The sequence below is a fragment of the Lampetra fluviatilis genome, chromosome 61 (genome assembly GCF_964198595.1).
Source record: "Lampetra fluviatilis chromosome 61, kcLamFluv1.1, whole genome shotgun sequence".
Classification (NCBI taxonomy): Eukaryota; Metazoa; Chordata; class Hyperoartia; order Petromyzontiformes; family Petromyzontidae; genus Lampetra; species Lampetra fluviatilis.
Window position 1 is genome coordinate 5,556,139 of NC_136335.1, and position 24,698 is coordinate 5,580,836.

Genomic DNA, 24,698 nt, shown 5'->3' on the forward strand with positions numbered 1-24,698 from the left:
GTACCATTGTGAGCTCTGAGAGAGAGAGGGGGGGGGGGAATTCTGTGAGGATGATGATGATGGTGGTGGTGCCTGTGTGCAAGGCACAATCGAGAGGAAATCCCGCAGCAGCTGATCGTATGATCACGTAACCTCCACCACCGTCATCATCATCTTCATCATCGGAACAACGATCATCATCATCATCAGTCGTTTCAAAGAAAATACACGCTGGATTATTTCGGCCTATTGCATTAGCAATTCATGTTAAGGATTATGGAAATCACATCGTTTATTAATTATTAATTAAATACACAGATATCATCACATCGATGCAATCGGAGACGCTTGATTTCGGTAGACAAAGTGGAGCCATGAATTTGGTGAGCGGCTATTTCCATTGCCTCTGCTGTCGTGTCGCGAGTCGTGTTCAATGTGTGACGTTCCCGTGCCAATGTGTGCGTGTGTTTCATTGTGCCTTTGCATATACTGTGTGGCTGTGTCAATGCGAGTGTGTATATGCCTACAATGCATGTGTGCCTGTATGTGTGTGTTTGTGTATATGCCCTTATGTTTGAGTGACTGTGTGTCTGTCATTGTGTATTTGTGTATGTGTGGCTGTGTAAGCCTGGCGACCCGGGTTCGATTCCCGCTCACGGCCAACACCGGTGACGATTATCTGAACCGGTCCTGGGCCTCCCCTAGGTCGACTCAGCCTCAAATGAGTACCTGGTGCGATGTGTAAACATCGCCACTGGGGAGACAAAGGCGGTCGGGCGTGGTGTTGGCCACCCACCCCTCGTGTGCCGTGCCGGCCTTCATAGGTGCTCGCTAACAGCACTTGCCCCTACAGTCTGTTCAGGCTATACAGGGGATCTTTGTCTTTGTGTCATTGTGTATATGCCTCTCTATGTGTGTCTTTGTCTTTTATATCAATGTATCAATGCGTGTGTGTGTGTCTGTGTATGTATGTGTATATATGTATGTAGTTACGTACAGTTTATGGCTTTACGTATGCTCACGGGCACCACTAGTGAGAGCGATTATCTTAACCCGTCCTGGGCTTCCCCTAGGTAGACTCAGCCTCAAATGAGTAAATTGTGTCGTTTTTAAACTTCGCCAGAGGGGAGACAAAGGCGGTCGGGGGCGGTGCTGGCCACCAACCGTCTCGTGTGCCGTGCCGGCCTTCATAGGCGCTGCTCGCTAACAGCACTTGCCCCAACAGTCTGTTAAGGCTACACGGGGGATATTTGTTTTTGTTTGTGTAATTATGTACATCATATGGCTATGTACATGTATGTGACTGTGTATGTGTTTTATTGTGTATATATGCCTATATGTGTGTATGTCTGTGCTTGCATAGATAACAATGTGTGTTCATGTGTGTTCCTATATAGGCATAATATGTGTGGCTGTGTATATATGTTTAGCTGTGTATGTGATTGTGTTTATGCCTGTGTAAGTGTCTATTTGACTAGCTAGTTGTCAGTGTGTGTGCGTATCTAACTCTGCGTATGTGTGTGTATATATATACATGTGTCTGTGTACATACGCCGATTTGTTAATGAGTAAGTATATGGGTTTTATGTGAGTCTATGGGTATCTGTGTGAGTCTCTATATGAGTCTATGGGTATCTATATGAGTCCATGCATCTCCGTAATAGTCTATGGATCTCTATGTGAGTCTATGGGTCCCTCTGTGAGTCTATGGGTGTCTATTTGAGTCTATGGGATCCATGTGTGAGTCTATGGGGCTCCATGTGAGTCTATGGGTCTCTATGTGAGTCTATGCGTCTCCGTGTGAGTCTATGGGTCTCTATGTTAGTCGATCCGTCTCTGTGTTGAGTCTATGGGTTTCTATGTAAGTATTTAAGTCCGTCTGTGCGTCTATGGGTCTCTATATTAGTCTATGGGTTTCCGTGTGAGTCCATGGGTCTGTATGTGGGTCTATGAGTCTCTATGTAATTCCATGGCCTCTGTGTTTGTGTATGGGGTTTTACGTGAATATATGGTGCTCTGTATTAGCTGATGGGCCTCTGTGTTATTCTATGGGTTACTAGTCAGTCTATGCGTCTGTGTAGTCGTCTATGGCCCCTATGTTAGTATATGGGTTGCTACGTAGAAATATAGTTTTTAAAAATTAGTTTATGGGTCTCTGTGTTAGTCCACGGATCTCTTAATCTATGTCCTGTGCTAGTCTATAGCTTTCGATGGAAGTCTATGGCCTCTGTTAGTCTATGATTCGCTAAGTAGGTTTAAAAATAAAAAATTGACGTGAGTCTGTAGGTTTCTGCGTTAGTCGATGGGTCTGTGTGTTTGTCCATGGGTCTCTAAATCTATGGCCTGTGTTAGTCGATGGCCTTCGATTGAAGTCTATGGCCTGTGTTAGCCTGTGGTTCGCTCAGTAGGTAAGTGGTTATTTTTTCTTACGCGAGTCTCTAGGTATGTGCGTTAATCTATGGGTCCGCGTCTGGAACGCCATCCCTCTGCACATTTGCAGCATCGCTTCCATCGTCTCCTTCAAGAGACACTTAAAAGCTCACCTCTACAACCTCTACCACCTGCCTTTCGAGTGACTCTGAGCTTGGCTCCGCGTTTCTGAGTTGCGGCAATTCCGTCCGCAAATTTGCGCGCGTAACAAATTGCATTATTATTAGTATTTGTCTATGGGTCTCAACGCAAGTCAGGATGCAATGTAGCCCGATCGGAATTCCTTTTTTGGGAAAGTGAGAGAGAGATGGTGAATAATCCACACGCATAGCAGTTGGCACGTCGGCAGGTGCCGGGCTGGTGTCGGATGGCATCGGATACCTCGACAGGGAGGGCAGGAGCCTGCTGCATAGTGGTGGCCACGTCGCTCAACGTGCTCTGAAGAAGGGCCCTTGCCCGAAACGTCGCCTGCGAGATATGTGGGTTAGCCTCCGATTGGCTACGGTTGGCTGCCGGATATGGCTGCTGGTTTGGTCGTACATGTTGTGTGTATCGTTTATTGTCAAATTTGAATCAAAGTTCCTATGATTAAACTTAAATTGGAGCTTTCGTGACTGCAGGAATTACTCTTTGGTTCTTTCGATAAAGTCACGTATAAAGAGAAAATATTATTTTCACGTATAAAGAGAAAATATTATTTCCTCTTTATACGTGACTTTACCGAAATAACCAAAGAGTAATTCCTATGATTACTGTTGTTACATTATATTTTATAGCTTTATTTTGGTGATTTCGAAAACATATGGTTAAGCCATGTTTCTTGCGGAAGTGCGGAGTTGGCCTGATAGCTTGAATCTAAATTGTCTCATGGTTGTTGTTGTTTGACTTGCATAGCACTGGGATTTTTGCACACAGCGTTGTAATACGGTGGGTTTTTTTCTGGAAGATTTGCTGGTTTATCCAGGATGTTTCTGTTGCGCTCCATCGCTTTAAGATGTTCTCTGTTCATATTTCGTTTGTTGCGGTTGCACCCGACTCAAGAGCCGCATGGCTCACAGGGCTACACCTAATAAATGAAACTTGAACGTGCGGTGCGAAAGAAATTTGACGTGCGTACGTACCTCATGTATCGGCATCAACGCACGTGGTGAGCTCTTTTTGAGTATTTTTTTACGTTGATTAAAAACAAGATTGCGCATCGCTTATCGTTCACAGGGCACGACCCCTCTCCCCCCCTCATCCCCTCACGCCCCCCAGGGCCCCCCATTTTCCACCTCCTGATCACCAACCGGCCACAATATTCCTTGAGTCATTGGCCAAAAGGTGGATTATCGGTAACCCTCCCCTCTCCTCCTCCTCTTCCCCTTGGGGGTGAGCAAATTCTACCGACGCCTTTATGGAAGCGTCGTATCACGACCTCGCAAAATCTCCGTGACAGCAAAAGATCTGCGTGGTGGCTGCTTGTGACGAGAATCTTGTTTTTATTGTTATCAAAGAAGGGTACTTCATGAGACCTCCATTTGCCAGTACCAAAATATAAGAATAGAGTTTTCCCCTTTTTTCTGGCAACAAAACTGAAACCTTTTTACGAGGGATCATGTCTGCATTCACCACAATACTTGTGGTCAGAATGCATTCTGAATGCATTCAATTGTGTGGTTAATGCAGACATGATTCCTCGTAAAAAGGTTTCAGTTTTGTTGCCAGAAAAAAGTGGAAAAAACTATTCTCATCAAAGAAGGGTACTGTCGAGTGATGGACAATGTCGAATAACAACCAGACTGAATCGGAATTTATAGCTCGGAAGCATTTCGCGTGGGGCCCTTGAAAGTGCGGGGCCCGTAGCTGCTACATATGTAGCTGCTACATATGTAGCTGCTACATATGTAGCTGCTACATATGTAGCTGCTACATATGTAGCTGCTACATATGTAGCTGCTACATATGTAGCTGCTACATATGTAGCTGCTACATATGTAGCTGCTACATATGTAGCTGCTACATATGTAGCTGCTACATATGTAGCTGCTACATATGTAGCTGCTACATATGTAGCTGCTACATATGTAGCTGCTACATATGTAGCTGCTACATATGTAGCTACTACAGTTGGACAATGCCCATGGTGGACGCGGCCCAAGGTGGATATGAGAAGCGTTTTGCCACCCTAAGTTGGACCAACAGACCACGTGGCTCACGGACTATTAATGGATCCTATGGGGACCGAGGAGTGCGTGGGGTCTTCTCTCGGGGGAAGAGAGTAATTAATTAATTTTAAAAGCTTTTCCAATATCCCTCTCTTCCCAGACAGCCTGACCACATCACAGAGTCACTCTCGCTCCCTCTCACTACCCCATCATCTCCCTCCCTCCTTTTTTTAACGATCAGAATAGAAAGATGCTCGGTTTTTCGGCACTTTGCTTCGTTCATCATGTCGTTTTTTTGTATTTTTTTTGTTTGCTTATGTGCCCCCTTTTTTTAAATCAAAGATATAACGCGGGTTTCCCGTGTAACATAAGTCCCATTGTATGTTACTGTGTTCATAGACACCAACAATACAAACTCACCCTCAAAAAACCCATTACCAGATCCACTGCATTCGTCACATTACACAAAGCACCCTCGGTAGTCCAACGCATCGATAAAGATGCGACACCCTCCGTCAACTGAGCGTAAGGAAATTCCAGCCAAATTTTGGCAGAAAGAGGGCCTTGAAGATGCGGCAGTGGCTGGGGAAGCCACTTACTTCAGTTGCGCATTTTCTGTCCCTATAGATGGCCAGTTTGGCGTTGTTCGTGATGAAGTTTGTCAACCCCTCTATATCAATGGTACCCTCGTTCCCCCTATATCCAAAAATAAGAATTGTAGGGGAGAAATTAAGATTGAATTTCAGTAGAATATTTCGTAGCGGCTTAGGCTTTTGCAGTGCACGTATTGATCCGCCACTGTTTCGAGCTCACCGCAAATTACGCGTTTTGGATTTGTCTCTGTGAAAAGGGCCAGAAATGTGTTTGTGTGGTCACAATCCCAAGGGCAATGCTCCAGCTCAGATCACCTTGGCGCTTGTACGATGGATTGGAGTAAAACAGCTCCGAATGAGGCCTCACGCGATCACTGTAGGGCATCGTCTCCCTCCAAGCGTAGCCTTTGCATGACATTATTATTTGTTGATGGTGGAATTTTACCATTTGGGCATACAGCTTCCTCCCGGTCTATATTTGAGAAGCACCCCTCCTGGTCATTCCCGGAGGTGTGCCCCCAGTGCTGCTGTGAAGAAGAGAGTTGAGTGTGCTTCCTTGCTAGGTCGACATTCAGTTTTGGTGGCACTGGGCCACTGCCGGCTGACTCGTCACCAGCACTCACAGCAGACGCTCTCCACACTGTTGTTGAGAAAGACCTTCGCACTTCATTCACAAGCTTTGCAGCAAGTCTCACGGAGTGCATTCCGGTCATTGCAGCTATCTCGGTAGGGAGAAGCCACTGTCCCTCCGTGCCTGGTTTCACCAATTCGCCCACCCTCGTGAGACGTGCGTTTACCGCGTGTTTCTCCATGGGAGGGCCCACAAGAGAGGGGAGTGCCATGTTGGGGTTCCGCAACAGTGGCTAATTCTGATGCTGACCGAGGTTTATTCAGTCGAGCAGTGACAAGGAAACCCCAGGTATGTAGGAAGGATACTCCTGTAGAAGTGGGGAATCTGCATGAGTGGAATACCCGTAATGCCCATGAAGAAGAGCTGCTTGCTGCACTGAAGGCCCCCAGGTTATTTAGAAAAAAGGAGATCATGTGGAACACCACATGGGTGATGGGGCCGTGTAGAGAAACCTCTGTACGGCTTGTAGACGAAATGTAGAGAGCTGGCCCCGTACACACACCGGACCTTGCCCACCCTCCCGCAGTGGTAAGGCCCAAGATACCAGCAGCCACACGGTGCTTCCTATGTGACCAGAAGAAGGCAGCTATCATTCTCTGAAGTTTTGCTATCAGGTATGCGGGTGGAGTGAGGGAAAAGAAGCGGTGCTACAAGGTGGATGCAATCAACTGGTTGACCACCAGGGGTTTTTCCTCTGAACGTGAGAGATTTGCACAGGCGACCCCAAGGCTCCAGTCGTTTCCTCACCTTCTATTCCAATAAATCCCAATTATTCTGCAACGTAATCTTTGGTTCTTTCGGTAAAGTCACGTAGGTAGAAACATAAAATATATATTTCTTCTACCTACGTGACTTTACCGAAAGAACCAAAGAGTATGAATTCCTGCAGTGACGAAAGCTTCAAATCAAGATATTCTGCAACGGTTTATCTCCAGGTCCCAGGAGCACGCCGAGGTGATGAAGAAACTCTTTGCTCCACGTTATTGTTTTGGTCAACTCAGGGAACCGGGCTTCGTCCCACTCCCCAACAACCAGCCCACTGCACTTCTCCCAGTTCATCCTGGAGGAGGCCGCACGGGAGTAAACCTCTTGGCACTCGTGCAGCCGTTCGATGTCGCCAAAGCTTAGTAAAAAGAGGAGAATGTCATTGGCATACGCTGTGAGAGTCACTCTCATACTGGGCTCCTTTAGAGTCAATCCGGTGAGTCGGCGGCGAAGTAGACGCAGAATAGGCTCCACGACCAGGGTGTAGAGCTGTCCTGACATAGGACAGCCTTGCCTGATACCTCTTCTGAAGTCTATAGGAGCAATTAGTCCACCAATAACTTTGACTAGACACTGGGCCATGTTGTAGAGCAACCTAATTAATCCTATGGAGCTAGTCCCAAAACCAAAAGCTTTTAGAGGTCTTGTTGCCAGGTATGTTCACTTTCCAAGCAGTTGTTTGGGTCAGGAAGTACCTGATCCTTTTCCTTTCTTTTCCAGATGATTATTTTCCCTGTCTCTCGAAGCCCTGTTTAACATGGAGTAGGGAGGCTATAAATGCCTCCACATTTTGCCACCTTGACAGAGCTGCAGTCACTCTTTCTTCCGAGCCTTGCAACTGCATCTAAAAAGTTCCATAGCTCCGACTGTGAGAATATTGGTGCCACTTCAGTCAGCTCAGCAGATGTCGGGCTCACCCCACGTCCCGTGCCGAGGTCTTCTTCCACCTCCTCTTCTTTAGCTTCCCTCCTCAGTCCCGAGGCTTTGAGGATTCTCTGTCATTGTGCTATCCTCTGTTGTTTGCTTCATTGGGTGATGCCGCTTGCCCCTCCATGGACGGCCTTCCATTGTCAGTGGGGTCCTATACGTAGAAGGGAAATAATAAAATAATACAAATAAAACATAATAAAATAAAATTCACGACGTTTCGGCCACAACACAAGCAGCCGTCCTCAGGTGAAGAACAGAGCTGTCGGAAAGACAGCGTCCCAAAAGGGTGAGAATTTAATTGTATTATGTAAAATTTTTATTATTTTATACTTTCCCTTCTACGTGACTTTACCGAAAAGAATCAAGAATATGGATCCCTGCAGTCACGAAAGCTTTAAATCGAAATACAGTGGGGTCCTGTTTGGGCCCCTCCGTGTTCTCGGCTGCTCGCGTTTCCTGGGAGCCGTCGGCCACCTCACTGGGTGCGTCGTCGAGGTCTGAAGTGCGACCCTCTTCACCTGTTTCCTTTGCCACTCCACAGATTGCGTTTCCCCCCGCTTCTGTTTCAAGCTCCTGATTTTCTGCAGGCGTCCTGCGCCTGGTCTTGGTTCCTGCACGGGGGCTTCTTCCCTGTGCGTGTCCCACCTCTAGGGGCATCTGAGATGGCGAAGACCCCCGACTTTGCCACCAGTGCTCTCCGCATCTCCCCCCAGGCGTGGGTGCGATGTCCGACTCCAACTCTGGGTGATCTTTAAAAGGACTGAGCTCATCCTCACTTGACTCTGGAGATAATGAAGCTGTCTCCTCCGTAAATTTTCTCTTCAGAGGTCCGACTGTCAATGACGGCTGGGTGGCTGGCTGAGCCTCAGTCTCCGTGGCAGTAGCCGTAGTTGGAGCGGGGTCCACTGCCGTCTCGCGTGAGCTCTGTGGTGAGGGCTCTCTCCTGAGTCATCCGTTGGGTGTTTTTTTACCACTCTTTTCCACAGCCCCCTCGCTGTTGGATTGGGCATTTACCGTCAACGGGCAGTGTTTTTTACATTCACTCAACTCATTCACTTACCCACTCGCCTTCCCATTCACACACTCACTCTTCCACTCAAACCCACAACCACAAACTCACCCTCGCATTCACCTACCCACTCGCTTTCCCACTCACTCACTCACCCTCCCACCGCGACACTCACTCACTCATTGACCTACCCACTCACCTTCCCACCCACTCACTCACCCTCCCACTCTCCCTCCGACCACACCACTCATCCTGCAACTTACCGATTGACCGCAATAGTCGCCCTTCCACTCATCCACCCACTCACCATCCTACAACGACACTCACCCGCACATCCACCCTCCTACTACACGCTCCCGCTCACCTAACCACCCACTCACCATCCTACCACAACACTCACTCTCTCACCCACGGATTCACCCACTCTCCTACCCCACGCTCACACTCACCCCACCCACCGACCCACGCACAATCGACGCGTCGAACGTCGCTTGCGTGGTGCCTTTGACCACGTGGCGATTCCATTTCATTTACGCCCGGACCGCGCCATGTGGTGGCCTTGACGACACAAACCTCGATCGGGGATCGCCACGTGGCCTAACCCACGAATTGAACGACGAACAACGAATGAATGAATGCCCTTCTACCCCCCCCCCACACACAGACGGGGGTGCCGCTGCTGCTGTGCGTGGCTGCTTGCGGGATGGTGGCGGCCCTGCTCCTCTACGGCTCCCTGCTCCTCCAGGAGGACTTGATGACCGTGGGGGGCCACCCCGGGGGTCCCCTCTCCCGCCCGGCGTCCCCCCACGGGGAGAGGGGCATGGACCCCCGCGGAGTCTACATCCTGCCGGGGTACGCCTCCATCCACGGGCAGCAGGTGCGGCCCACTCCACGTTACCATGGGTTGTGAGGTTGTTTTTTTGTCCGATGATGACGATGACGAGGCTGCTGATACTGCTGCTGATGATGATGAGGCTGCGGATATTGCTGCTGATGATGATGACGAGGCTGCTGATACTGCTGCTGCTGCTGATGATATTGATTGCGATGATGCTGATGATATTTATGCTGCTGCTGACGATGCTGATGATGATGCCATCGACCTCGGAACCCGTTGGCCCCCTACCAATTCCCCCCCAACCCCCTCCCAACTCCCCCAACCCACCCCCAAACCAACCCCCCAACCCAACTCCCCAACCCCACCCACCCCCCCAACCCCACCCACCCCCCCAACCCCCCCCCCCAAACCAACCAACCCACCCCCCAACCCAACCCACCCCCAACCCCCACAACCTCCCCCACAACCCCCCCAACCCACCCCCCCAACCAACCCCCGCAACCCACCCCCCCGCAACCCAACCCACCCCCGCCGCTCGCTATCACAGCCGCTGCGCATGCGCTGTGGCGACTGCGCCCTCATCACGAGCTCGGGCCACCTCCTGGGGGCGGGCCTGGGCCCTGCGGTGGACAGCACCGAGTGCGTCATCCGCATGAACGACGCCCCCACGCGCGGCTACGAGGGCGACGTCGGCTCGCGCACCACCCTGCGCGTGGTGGCTCACTCCAGCGTGGCTCACCTCGTCAAGGTGGGTGGGCGGGGTGGGGAGGGGGAGGGGCTGGGGTTTGTGACGTGGAGGTCATCTCGTCCACGTGCTGTCACGGGGAGCGGTCTCGCGTACCCCCACTACTACTATTACTACTATTCATTTACTATTACTACTACTATTACTACTACTATTACTATTAATTTACTATTACTACTACTATTACACATTATTTTACTATTACTATTACTACTATTATTTTACTATTACTACTATTACTATTACTACTATTATTTTACTATTACTACTATTATTTTACTACTACTACTATTATTTTACTATTACTACTATTATTTTACTATTACTACTAATATTACTACTATTATTTTACTATTACTACTATTATTTTACTATTACTACTACTATTACTACTATTATTTTACTATTACTACTACTATTACTACTATTATTTTACTACTACTATTACTACTATTATTTTACTATTACTACTACTATTACTACTATTATTTTACTATTACTACTACTATTACTACTATTATTTTACTACTACTATTACTACTATTATTTTACTATTACTACTATTATTACTACTATTATTTTACTATTACTACTATTATTTTGCTACTACTATTACTACTATTATTTTACTACTACTACTATTACTACTATTCTTACTATTATTACCACTACCCCCCCCCCCCGCCACCCACCCCCCCCCCCCACGGCAGCACCACGGCCACTTGCTCTGGCCCGGCAACGCGACGCACCCCGGCGCCGTGGTGGTTTTCTGGGGCCCCTCGGACCGCATGCGACCCGGCGGCAAGGGCCCCACGTTCGGCCTCCTGCGGCGGCTCGCCAGGGCCGTGCCTCGCCTGCGGGCCCACATCGTGACGCCCCGCAAGATGCGCACCTTCGACGAGCTCTTCAGGCACGAGACGGGCAAGGACAGGTGAGCGGGCGACGGTCTGATGATGATGATTGGTTGGTTGGTGGTTGTTGGTGGTGGTCTTGTTGTTGTTGTGGTTATCATATTGTCACTCTAAAGGAGGGATTCGGGTTTTTGCAGTCGCCTCAAACTTCTCTATACACCCCCACCCACTGCTACGCATGATCGCTCCCCCCACCTCCCCCTCCTCCTCACCCCCCACCTCCTCCTCCCCCACCACCTCCTCCTCCCCACCCCCAACCCCCCCACCTCCTCCCTCCCACATCCTCCCTACCCACCTCCCCCCCACCGTCTCCTCCTCCACACCTCCCCACCCCCACCTTCTCTCCCCCCGCACCTTCTCCCACCCACCTCATCCCCCATCCCCCCCACTTCCTCCCCCCCCCCTTACCACGAAGCCCACCCAGAGCCACAGCAGCCCCACCCCGTGTCAGTGGTGGGGCCTCAACAGAGCGAGGCCGCCTCTGAAGAAGAAGGGACGGAGAGAGCCTACACAGATTCTGGTCTTCGGGGTGAAGCCACCGAACCGCTACCCCCACTAACCCCGCCCCTACCCCCCGACCCTGACACCTGCTGTACGCATGCTCTCCCCATGGTCGTGTGGATTTTTTCTCTGGATCCTTTCGACATTTAGAAACATGCGTTGAAACCATTCAGGTAATTTTGCTGCTATACATGCCCACTTTGTTGTTGAGCTATCATTTGTGGCCAGGTCACTTTTGACAAATAAGTGAATACCTCAGGGGGCTTTACCTGGTAGGATGGGGATGGTTTAGTTTAATGTGTATGTGTTTTGGTGATATAGTTACCTTTATTCTACTTTGCACTCCTATCGTGGTTTTGCTATGTGTTTATAATACAGGTTTTTGGGTTAGATCGCATTAATATATAAATGTGTCATTAAAACCCGCCACCACCCGACACAGCCAACCAGTAAGGGTTGTCACGTAAACAGAACGTAGCCAATTCGTCACTAGTACAGCACACACTGGTTGTGTGTTGGAGAGTCAAGCCACAACAATGTTGCGTCGGGTTTTACCGACACATATATTTACGCGATCTAATCCAAAAACCTCTATTATGGATGATATTGGTTGCAAAAGCCTACGTCTTAAACTGCATTGTTTGTTGTTGTAACGTTCTTACTGGAGATCTGTTAAAAAAAGAGTTGTAAAGCTCATCGGATTACTTCAGTATTAATCAATATTCTGATTCTGATTTAAATTAATTTCTGGTGCAATTTTAGTGAGTCATTCAGAGACACTATTTAGGAGGCAACAACGTTTATTCTACACTTCATGCAACATCGTTACACACGTGACTAAATACATCCATTCTCACTCTTGTTACGCATAGGACCACAAGACACATATTTCTCTTTCATACGGGATAACTATAATCGGGCCGCCTGACCCACGATGTCGAAGACAGGGACGAAGACTTAGCACTTGGGTTCCACTTCACCTGCAGACAGCCCGGATCTGTGATCGGGGCTTCCCTTTTATCTCTCTCGGCGCGGCCTGGCTCCACCCTCGGCCGCGCCCTACGTCCAGAATATTCCCGATGGTTCCAGGCTACACCGCACCTGTTTCTTTTCTGGCTCCGCCCATAACCACGCCTCTTTCGGGAAGTCTCTAGACTTTCTCAGCTACTCCCCCCGTGCCCCCTCGTTCACTTTTGGCCCACATTACTCACCCCGGACCATCACGTGCTTATCCCGGTGTCGGGGTGACTCGTCCTCACATGACCCCTAGCACCAGCCGCCCCCCTATCGCACTCTCCCAGTGGCGCACTCTGTGGTGATACCCTGCGGCGTTGGTGGACGCTGCAATCCCCTACTTTGGGGCCGTCCATAAATGACGTCACGCACCTAGGGGGGGGGGGGGGGGAGGGGGTCAGACATTTGTGACGATGTGTGACGAGGGGGGGAGGGGGAGTTTGAGAAATGTGACGTCACATCAAAATGCGCAACTTTAAATAAATAATAATTAAATAGAATTGTTATAACAACACAAATTTTTATACATTTTCATTATGAACTATTTGATTATTTAAATTTACTAAGGTCACCTTTTATTTATTCCATGAAGGAGCATTTTGCTTCTCCATGCGAGAATGGAGAAGCATACATTTTGTAAAGGTTTTAAAAGATTGTTATTAAACATTTTTTGTTATTAAACATTTTGATTCTAATGATTCTAGCAGGGCTTGTCATTCTGTGGAATGAATTTGTGATTGTTATAATTGTACTCTCCATTTTGCTTCGTTCTACTACAAAGTTTAAAGTATTTTTTTATAGTTATAATTACATTTAATATTTTGTAATTATAAGAGAATTTCAATATAATATTGTGAACATCTGCAGTTTTAGTTAGACGTTGAATATTTTCAAGTGAATTTCTGCTAAATTTCAGCTTTCCAACGCCTACTTTTTAATAAATGTTTTCTCCTACAGCATCAGAGTGCAGCGCCACATTAAATACGCACTACAATGACAATAGTTGAAAGTGATTTGAAGCATGTTTTATTTTCAAAATCGATGTATGGTTTTGGGGGGGGGGCAGAGTTTTATGACGTCATATTTGAGGGGGGTCTGACTTTTTGTGACGCCGTGTGACGAGGGGGGGGAGGGGGTGGGTCAAAAATCGGCCAAAATCGCGTGACGTCATTTATGGACGGCCACTTTGTCGGTAGGACTCATCAGCTTTCCTCCTGCTAGCATCCAGTACAATGCCTCTAGTGGCCCACTGAGTGGTACTGCATGGTGTGTTAGCCTCTGCGCCTGTATCAACGGCACTTGGCGCTAGGCGCCGTAGTGATCCATTTACCGTCACCTACACAAGTGTGCAAAAACCAGCAATAGGGGGTTAAACCGTGGGTCTGGACGAGATAACAGCCACCAGCTCCCCAACGCTCTGTGAAAAGGCTACATGCACAGATATGTACTTGCAAACACACGTGTACCTACACACGTGTGTGTGTGTGTGCAAGTACACACAAGGCTCATGTGCATCCCGTATACGATTGTGAATACATGCGTGTGGCGTTGTGCGTGTGTCCACAGGCAGTGCCGGATTAAGCTAGTGCGAGATCTGTAGCATATGCTCTAAAGGATCCCTAAATAAAAACTTCAATATTACAACAATTGTTTTACTTGCATGTTAAAGTATTTGTATTTTTTCATTTGCTACACAGCCAGATAAAACGACAAATCGCTAACCGTAAACACCCAGTCGTTCATGAAAGTTGAAGGCAGTATAGTACTATACTAATAGAGCAAGTGCAGAACCACTGAACCGGAATTGATAGCTTGAAAGCATTTAACGCGGGGCCCTTCAAAGTGCGTGGCCCGTAGCATATGTAGCTACTTTTGTTACTAGGATAATCCGGCACTGCCGGTCTACATAGGTGCTGCTCGCTAACAGCCACTTGCCCCAACAGTCTGTTAAGGCTACACTGGGGACATTTATCTTTTATCTTTTTGTGCCCACAGGGTGGGGAGCGGTGGTGTAGCGGTTAGAGCGCTGCGCTATGAACTCGGTGAGCCGAGTACGATTCCCGCTCACGGCCAACACCGGCGACAAATATCTGAACCGGTCCTGGGTCTCTCCTAGGTCGACTCAGCCTCAAATGAGTACCTGGTGCGGTGTGTAAACATCGTCACTGGGGAGACAAATGCAACCGGGCGTGGTGCTGGCCACCCACCCCCTCGTGTGCCGTGCCGACCTTCATAGGTGCTCGCTAACAGCACTTGCCCCAACAGTCCGTTAAGGCTACACGGGGGATCTTTGTCTTTGTGCCTACAGGAAGTCATCGCAGTCCTGGCTGAGCACTGGCTGGTTCACGATGGGCATCTCTCTGGACGTGTGCGACCGCCTGCACGTGTATGGGATGGTGCCCCCCAGCTACTGCAAGTGAGCCAGTGGCCCCCCACTCCATCACCCAACACAGCCGCCCCCCCCCTACAATACACCACGCAACACAGCCCCCCACGATACACCAATGATGATGACGCCGATGAGGATGACGATTCTAGATTTGAAGCATTCGTGACTGCAAGGATTCATACTCTTAGGTTTTTTCGGTAAAGTCACGTAGGTGAAAAAATAATAATAAAATAAAATAATAATAAATGAAAATAACTAAATTAAATCACGACGTTTCGGAAGCAACACAAGCCTCCGTCAGTAGGTGTAACTGCTCCAGTAAAATTACTGTAGCGTGTGAAGAAAGCTATTCAAGACACGTGTGTTTTTTTATATTGGGTGCTGGGCAGGGAGGAGCCAATGAGTCGGTGGGGGGGGAGATAACCATCTCGGTGCTTGTGTAGGGGTGTTAGAGAGAGAGCCCGTTATGCATGGCAGCTTATGGCAAACAAACACAGTGGGCGGGGCTACGTGAGTGCACGGGGAGGTGCTCTCTACGACGTCCGCGCCAGGTACCCCGGGGGGGCTGATTCGGAGTTATGATCCCCCGGGGCCCCACCCCTCAGCGGGGGGTTGGGTATAAAAGGGGATGTAGCGGAGGGCTCGGGGTTCTTGTTAAGCTAACCAGTGAAGACTGAAGACGTCTTAGCTAGAGCCCTGGACTCCCCTGGTTCGCCGTCCTTATCAGGGCCGAACAGGACCGAGCCAGCGGCGTGGTCCCGAGATCCAGAGCCGGTGCTCTTGTCAGCGCTGGTCTGGGAATCAGGGTACCGGGCCCGACTTACCTGTGTCGGGCCAGATAGCCTCCCCTAGCCCGTTAGAGGAGGACTAGGAGGCAGGCTAGGAAGTAGCTAGCGCGTGTATCCCCAGCTAGCCGGGTGAGGGGGCCGACACCCCCTCTAGTGTTGTATGCCACAACTGTGCTGTGTGAATAAACCCGTGTGCCTCCAACTCCGGCGTCCAAGAGTCGTGAACTCTATTACACTTGTACACTGCATGTACGGTTATTAACCATGTAAAAAAGATGTAACTCCTCGTCAAAGCCACCTCTTAGACACACTTCAGCTGTTGTGCTTACGCTTCGTAGTCCCCACCTGAAGAGGGATGTCATTAACCAAGTTTAAACTTTAGCTGCCATGCAGTTTACTGCTAAACAGCCATGATAATTGTTTTTTTACCCTTCTATCTGGCAACAAAACTGACGCATTTTTTTACAAGGAGTCATGTTTGCATAGACCACAATACCTGCAGCCATAATGCAAACAAAAAACATAACTCTGATGATATATGCACTGTCCTTGAAGTTGATTGGTCCACGCCCGAGGCAGCTGTCTTTTGTGCATTATGGCTGCAGGTATTGTGGTCTATGCAAACATGACTCCTTGTAAAAAAAAGGTGTCAGTTTTGTTGCCAGATAGAAGGGAAAAAAACCAATTATCATATTTTTTACAGGCAAATGAGGTTCCAATGGTACTAAACAGCCAGTTTATATTTACTCTCATAATCATATCCATATTGATTCTTATAATTTTACAGTCATGTCCAGCCTGATACACCACCATCACTTAGAAAAAAGTCTGATTTACAACAGTGTTTCATTCCCATTCGCCATTCAGCGTCCAGGCACCTTACATGCATTGTACAAGCATCGTACATGCAGTGTACAAGCACCGTATATGCAGTGTACAAGCACCGTACATGCAGTGTACAAACACCGTACATGCAGTGTACAAGCAACGTACATGCAGTGTACAAGCACCGTACATGCAGTGTACAAACACCGTACATGCAGTGTACAAACACCGTACATGCAGTGTACAAACACCGTACATGCAGTGTACAAACACCGTACATGCAGTGTACAAGCACCGTACATGCAGTGTACAAACACCGTCCATGCAGTGTACAAGCACCGTACATGCAGTGTACAAGCACCGTACATGCAGTGTACAAACACCGTACATGCAGTGTACAAGCACCGTACATGCAGTGTACAAGCACCATACATGCAGTGTACAAACACCGTCCATGCAGTGTACAAACACCGTACATGCAGTGTACAAGCACCGTACATGCAGTGTACAAACACCGTACATGCAGTGTACAAACACCGTACATGCAGTGTACAAACACCGTACATGCAGTGTACAAGCACCGTACATGCAGTGTACAAGCACCGTACATGCAGTATACAAGCAACGTACTTGCAGTGTACAAACACCGTACATGCAGTGTACAAACACCGTACATGCAGTGTACAAGCACCGTACATGCAGTGTACAAACACCGTACATGCAGTGTACAAACACCGTACATGCAGAGTACAAGCACCGTACATGCAGTGTACAAACACCGTACATGCAGTGTACAAACACCGTACATGCAGTGTACAAGCACCGTACATGCAGTGTACAAGCACCGTACATGCAGTGTACAAACACCGTACATGCAGTGTACAAGCACCGTACTTGCAGTATACAAGCAATGTACTTGCAGTGTACAAACACTGTACTTGCAGTGTACAAGCACCGTACATGCAGTGTACAAGCACCGTACATGCAGTGTACAAACACCGTCCATGCAGTGTACAAACACCGTACATGTAGTGTACAAATACCGTACATGTAGTGTACAAGCACCATACATGCAGTGTACAAGCACCGTACATGCAGTGTACAAACACCGTACATGCAGTGTACAAACACCGTACATGCAGTGTACAAACACCGTACATGCAGTGTACAAACACCGTACATGCAGTATACAAAACCGTACATGCAGTGTACAAACACCGTACATGCAGTGTACAAACACCGTACATGTAGTGTACAAACACCGTACATGCAGTGTACAAACACCGTACATGCAGTATACAAAACCGTACATGCAGTGTACAAACACCGTACATGCAGTGTACAAACACCGTACATGCAGTGTACAAACACCGTACATGCAGTGTACAAGCACCGTACTTGCAGTGTACAAGCACCGTACATGCAGTGTACAAACACCGTACTTGCAGTGTACAAACACCGTACTTGCAGTGTACAAACACCGTACTTGCAGTGTACAAGCACCGTACATGCAGAGTACAAGCACTGTACATGCAGTGTACAAACACCGTCCATGCAGTGTACAAACACCGTACTTGCAGTGTACAAACACCGTACTTGCAGTGTACAAACACCGTACTTGCAGTGTACAAACACCGTACATGCAGTGTACAAGCACCGTACTTGCAGAGTACAAGCAGCATACTTGCAGTGTACAAACACCGTACTTGCAGTGTACAAGCACCGTACTTGCAGTGTACAAACACCGTACTTGCAGTGTACAAACACCGTACTTGCAGTGTACAAACACCGTACTTGCAGTGTACAAACACCGTACTTGCAGTGTACAAACACCGTACTTGCAGTGTACAAGCACCGTACATGCAGAGTACAAGCACTGTACATGCAGTGTACAAACACCGTACTTGCAGTGTACAAGCACCATACTTGCAGTGTACAAACACCGTACTTGCAGAGTACAAGCACCATACTTGCAGTGTACAAACACCGTACTTGCAGTGTACAAACACCGTACTTGCAGTGTACAAACACCGTACTTGCAGTGTACAAACACCGTACTTGCAGTGTACAAACACCGTACTTGCAGTGTACAAACACCGTACTTGCAGTGTACAAACACCGTACTTGCAGTGTACAAACACCGTACTTGCAGTGTACAAGCACCGTACATGCAGAGTACAAGCACTGTACATGCAGTGTACAAACACCGTCCATGCAGTGTACAAGCACCGTACATGCAGTGTACAAACACCGTCCATGCAGTGTACAAACACCGTACATGTAGTGTACAAACACCGTACATGTAGTGTACAAGCACCATACATGCAGTGTACAAGCACCGTACATGCAGTGTACAAACACCGTACATGCAGTGTACAAACACCGTACATGCAGTGTACAAACACCGTACATGCAGTGTACAAACACCGTACATGCAGTATACAAAACCGTACATGCAGTGTACAAACACCGTACATGCAGTGTACAAACACCGTACATGTAGTGTACAAACACCGTACATGCAGTGTACAAACACCGTACATGCAGTATACAAAACCGTACATGCAGTGTACAAACACCGTACATGCAGTGTACAAACACCGTACATGCAGTGTACAAACACCGTACATGCAGTGTACAAGCACCGTACTTGCAGTGTACAAGCACCGTACATGCAGTGTACAAACACCGTACTTGCAGTGTACAAACACCGTACTTGCAGTGTACAAACACCGTACTTGCAGTGTACAAGCACCGTACATGCAGAGTACAAGCACTGTACATGCAGTGTACAAACACCGTCCATGCAGTGTACAAACACCGTACTTGCAGTGTACAAACACCGTACTTGCAGTGTACAAACACCGTACTTGCAGTGTACAAACACCGTACATGCAGTGTACAAGCACCGTACTTGCAGAGTACAAGCACCATACTTGCAGTGTACAAACACCGTACTTGCAGTGTACAAGCACCGTACTTGCAGTGTACAAACACCGTACTTGCAGTGTACAAACACCGTACTTGCAGTGTACAAACACCGTACTTGCAGTGTACAAACACCGTACTTGCAGTGTACAAACACCGTACTTGCAGTGTACAAGCACCGTACATGCAGAGTACAAGCACTGTACATGCAGTGTACAAACACCGTCCATGCAGTGTACAAACACCGTACTTGCAGTGTACAAACACCGTACTTGCAGTGTACAAACACCGTACTTGCAGTGTACAAACACCGTACATGCAGTGTACAAGCACCGTACTTGCAGAGTACAAGCACCATACTTGCAGTGTACAAACACCGTACTTGCAGTGTACAAGCACCATACTTGCAGTGTACAAACACCGTACTTGCAGAGTACAAGCACCATACTTGCAGTGTACAAACACCGTACTTGCAGTGTACAAACACCGTACTTGCAGTGTACAAACACCGTACTTGCAGTGTACAAGCACCGTACATGCAGAGTACAAGCACCATACTTGCAGTGTACAAACACCGTACTTGCAGTGTACAAACACCGTACTTGCAGTGTACAAGCACCGTACATGCAGAGTACAAGCACTGTACATGCAGTGTACAAACACCGTACTTGCAGTGTACAAGCACCATACTTGCAGTGTACAAACACCGTACTTGCAGTGTACAAACACCGTACTTGCAGTGTACAAACACCGTACTTGCAGTGTACAAACACCGTACTTGCAGTGTACAAGCACCGTACATGCAGAGTACAAGCACCATACTTGCAGTGTACAAACACCGTACTTGCAGTGTACAAACACCGTACTTGCAGTGTACAAGCACCGTACATGCAGTGTACAAGCACCGTACATGCAGAGTACAAGCACCATACTTGCAGTGTACAAACACCGTACTTGCAGTGTACAAACACCGTACTTGCAGTGTACAAGCACCGTATATGCAGAGTACAAGCACTGTACATGCAGTGTACAAGCACCGTACATGCAGAGTACAAACACCGTACTTGCAGTGTACAAGCACCGTACATGCAGAGTACAAGCACTGTACATGCAGTGTACAAGCACCGTACATGCAGAGTACAAACACCGTACTTGCAGTGTACAAGCACCGTATATGCAGAGTACAAGCACCGTACTTGCAGTGTACAAGCACCGTACATGCAGAGTACAAGCACTGTACATGCAGTGTACAAGCACCGTACATGCAGAGTACAAGCACTGTACATGCAGTGTACAAGCACCGTACATGCAGAGTACAAGCACCGTACTTGCAGTGTACAAGCACCGTATATGCAGTGTACAAGCACTGTACATGCAGAGTACAAGCACCGTACTTGCAGTGTACAAGCACCGTACATGCAGAGTACAAGCACCGTACTTGCAGTGTACAAGCACCGTACTTGCAGTGTACAAGCACCGTACTTGCAGTGTACAAGCACCGTATATGCAGTGTAGAAGCACCGTACATGCAGTGTACAAGCACCGTACTTGCAGTATACAAGCACCGTACATGCAGTGTACAAACACCGTACATGCAGTGTACAAACAGCGTACATGCAGTGTACAAGCACCGTACATGCAGTGTAGAAGCACCGTACATGCAGTGTACAAGCACCGTACTTGCAGTGTACAAGCACCGTACATGCAGTGTAGAAGCACCGTACATGCAGTGTACAAACACCGTACATGCAGTGTACAAGCACCGTACATGCAGTGTACAAGCACCGTACATGCAGTGTATAAACACCGTACTTGCAGTGTACAAACACCGTACATGCAGTGTACAAGCACCGTACATGCAGTGTACAAACACCGTACATGCAGTGTACAAACACCGTACATGCAGTGTACAAGCACCGTACATGCAGTGTACAAACACCGTACTTGCAGTGTACAAGCACCGTACATGCAGTGTATAAACACCGTACTTGCAGTGTACAAGCACCGTACATGCAGTGTACAGACACCGCACTTGCAGTGTACAAGCACCGTACATGCAGTGTACAAGAACCGTACATGCAGTGTACAAGCACCGTACATGCAGTGTACAAGCACCGAGATGGTTATCTCTCCCCCCCTCCCGACTCATTGACTCCTCCCTGCCCAGCACCCTATAAAAAAAACACGTGTCTTGAATAGCTCTCTTGCGTTGCTTCCGAAACGTCGTGATTTAATTGAGTTATTTTCATTTTTTTTGCCCACGTGACTTTACCGAAAAAACCTAAGAGTATGACGATGACAACAACAACAATTACGATGATGACGACGGCGAGGATGTTAATGACAAAGACGATGATGTCGTCGACAATGACGATGATGACAACGATGATGGCTTCGGCAATGACGACAATGACGACGACAACGATGACGGCTTCTTCGGCAATGACGACGATGACGATGACAACGATGACGATGATGGCTTCGACAATGACGACAATGACGATAACAACGATGACGATGATGGCTTCGGCAATGACGACAATGACGATGACAATGATGACGACGATGGCTTCGGCAATGACGACGATGACGACGACAACGATGACGACGATGGCTTCGACAATGACGACGACAACGATGACAACGATGACGACGATGGCTTCGGCAATGACGACGATGATGACGATGACGACGACAACGATGACGATGATGGCTTCGGCAATGACGACAATGACGATGACTGATGCCCTCTCTGCGCACGTGGTGCCAGGTCCCCCGCGCACCGGCGCGTGCCGTACCACTACTACGAGCCGGCGGGCGCCGATGAGTGCTCCATGTACATCTGGCATGAGCGCGGGCGCCGCGGGAGCCACCACCGCTTCCTCACCGAGAAGCGGGTGTTCGGCCGCTGGGCCAGGGCCTACAACATCACCTTCTCGCACCCGGCCTGGCACGAGTGACGTGGGGGCACCCACCCAGGACTCTTCTGGACCCACTTTTACCTACCTAGACCCACCTAGACCCACCAGGACCCAGCAGGACCCACCCAGACCCACCAAACCCATCAAGACCCAGCTAAGCTCACCAGAACCTACCAGAACCCATCAGAACCCACCTAGACACACCAGGACCCAACTAGACCCACCAACAGCCATCAAGACCCACGCAGACTCACTAGAACCTACCAGAATCCACCGGAAACCCCACCAGAACCCACCGAGACCCACCCACACCCACGTGGACCCACCTAGCCCCACCAAAACCTACCAAAACCCACCAACACCCACCAGAACCCACCAGGACGTTCCAGGACCCACCGGGACCTTCCAGAAACCCCCAGAACCCACCAGGACCTACCAGCACCCACAAGAACCCACCGGGACCCACCAAGACCAACCAACGCTAACCGTTGTGTCACCGCCCTCTCACACACGCGGTGAGTGTGCCAAAAAACAGTCAGTTCCAACGATATTTTTGAAGCGCCAGTGAAAGATAGAGGCTCACATGGAGACCCATAGACTCACACAGACTGAGTTGTGATTAAGCCGGGTTCTGAAGAGAAGTAAGTGAGTTTGATGGTCTCAGACCGACTATATTTTTGAAACGCCAGTGAAAGATAAGGCCTCACATGGAGACCCATAGTCTCACACAGACCGAGTTGTGATTACGCCGGGTTCTTAAGGGAAATGAGTGAGTTTGATTGTCTCAGACCGATGATATTTTTCAAACGCGAGTGAACGATAGAGACTCACATGGAGACCCATAGGCTCACACAGACTGCGTTGTGAGTGAGTTGATGGTCTCAGACCGGCCACAAATGACTGCACAAAAAAGGCATCAAATGAAATTTGGTTTTGCGCTTTATTTTGCCAAATTACGGCTTAGAGAACTAAACAAATATCGGTTTGACCGCCAGGTGATTGACGTTTCAGGAGGTCGTGGGTTCGATCCCGACCCTGACGATGCCTCCTGTATATTTGGAGTTTGCGTGTCTCACTCCCCGTGGTGGCCGCGTGGATTTTTCTCTTCATAAACAAATAGAATTAACTTGCGTTGATAAAGTATTTGGCTCCTGCTATGAATGTCCACGTGATGATAAGCCACTTCGTTGAGCTTGTGGCCGGATCGCTGCTTGACAGCTCAATGGGACCTTACCTGGTAAAACAAAAACAAACGAAACTTTTAGTTTAGATTACACTGGTCAACACACTTTTTCTGGCATAAGGTATTCCAACGGTTTTAATGTAATTTTGGGGTGCTGATTCAAAATCTGGCATCAGTTTTTGTCTATCACATCAGGTTTTTGAGATATCAATATTGCATTTTCAATAAAAACTGCAGAAGAAAAATATTAAATAAATGTGGATATCTACATAAAATTATATTATAAACAGACTATCCTAAAAATACAGCACCATATTTTAACACTAAAGCAGTCACTGACTCGCAACAACTTGCAATCATAAGTGACAGAGTTAATTTCGGGTAAAATCAATGAAAATGGGGTATGCCGATAGCATAAAAATGAGATGTGATAGAGCAAATCTGAGATCAGATTTGGAATCAGCACCCTAAAATTAGTCTAAAACAGCTGCAAAAGTCCAGGCCAGAATTATATATTTTTTGTTGACCAGTGTTATGCACCGCACCAGGTAACACTTTTTTTAAAAGACTGAGTCGACCTAGAGGAGGCCCAGGCCCGGTCCAGGTATTCGTCATCGATGTTGGCCGTGAGCGGCAATCGAACTTGGGTCGTCCTCCCGCTAGTCTCGTAGCGCAGTGCAGCCGCAAGTAAAGAATCGACGTGCATTCAGAATATTTGGCTCCATACTCTTTGGTTCTTTCGGTAAAGTCACGTGCTTAGAAATAAAATGAAATGAAACAAATCACGACGTTTCGATCGCAACACAAGCGGTCGTCATCATTAGCCAGGCTGATGATGATTAGCCAGGCTAATGATGACGACCGCTTGTGTTGCGATCGAAACGTCGTGATTTGTTGTATTATATTTTATTTCTAACGAGGTGACTTTACCGAAAGAACCAAAGAGTATGGATTCCTGCGGTCACGAAAGCTTCAAATCAAGATTTGGCTCCTGCTGTGAGTGTCCACGTGACGATGAGCCCCTTCGTTGAGCTATCATTTGTGGCCGGGTCGCTGCTGTCATTACCTGCTACAGTATGTTGTTGTTGTTGTCATTTAGTCTTAAGTGTGTCTTAAAGTGGTCACTTGAGGAAGGGACTCTCAAGGTAACTCCGTGATGTCCAAGGGGGGC

The 24,698-nt window shown here is 48.1% G+C and overlaps 1 protein-coding gene across 3 annotated transcripts; it reads left to right on the top strand.

The window, feature by feature from the left end:
- Positions 1-23,877, top strand: LOC144951160 (alpha-N-acetylgalactosaminide alpha-2,6-sialyltransferase 5-like). Of its 3 annotated transcripts, none has more exons than XM_078881291.1 (6): positions 1-8; positions 9,149-9,361; positions 9,870-10,070; positions 10,778-10,998; positions 14,802-14,909; positions 22,194-23,877. In XM_078881291.1, exons 2-6 carry the CDS (start codon positions 9,188-9,190, stop codon positions 22,381-22,383), a joined length of 894 nt encoding a protein of 297 aa, XP_078737417.1. In that variant the 5' UTR covers positions 1-8; positions 9,149-9,187; the 3' UTR covers positions 22,384-23,877. The 3 variants fall into 3 exon arrangements, with proteins under 3 accessions (XP_078737417.1, XP_078737414.1, XP_078737416.1); XM_078881288.1 differs by lacking the exon at positions 1-8 and adding an exon at positions 41-362; XM_078881290.1 differs by lacking the exon at positions 1-8 and adding an exon at positions 3,317-3,336.
- Positions 23,878-24,698: the final 821 nt, after the last annotated feature.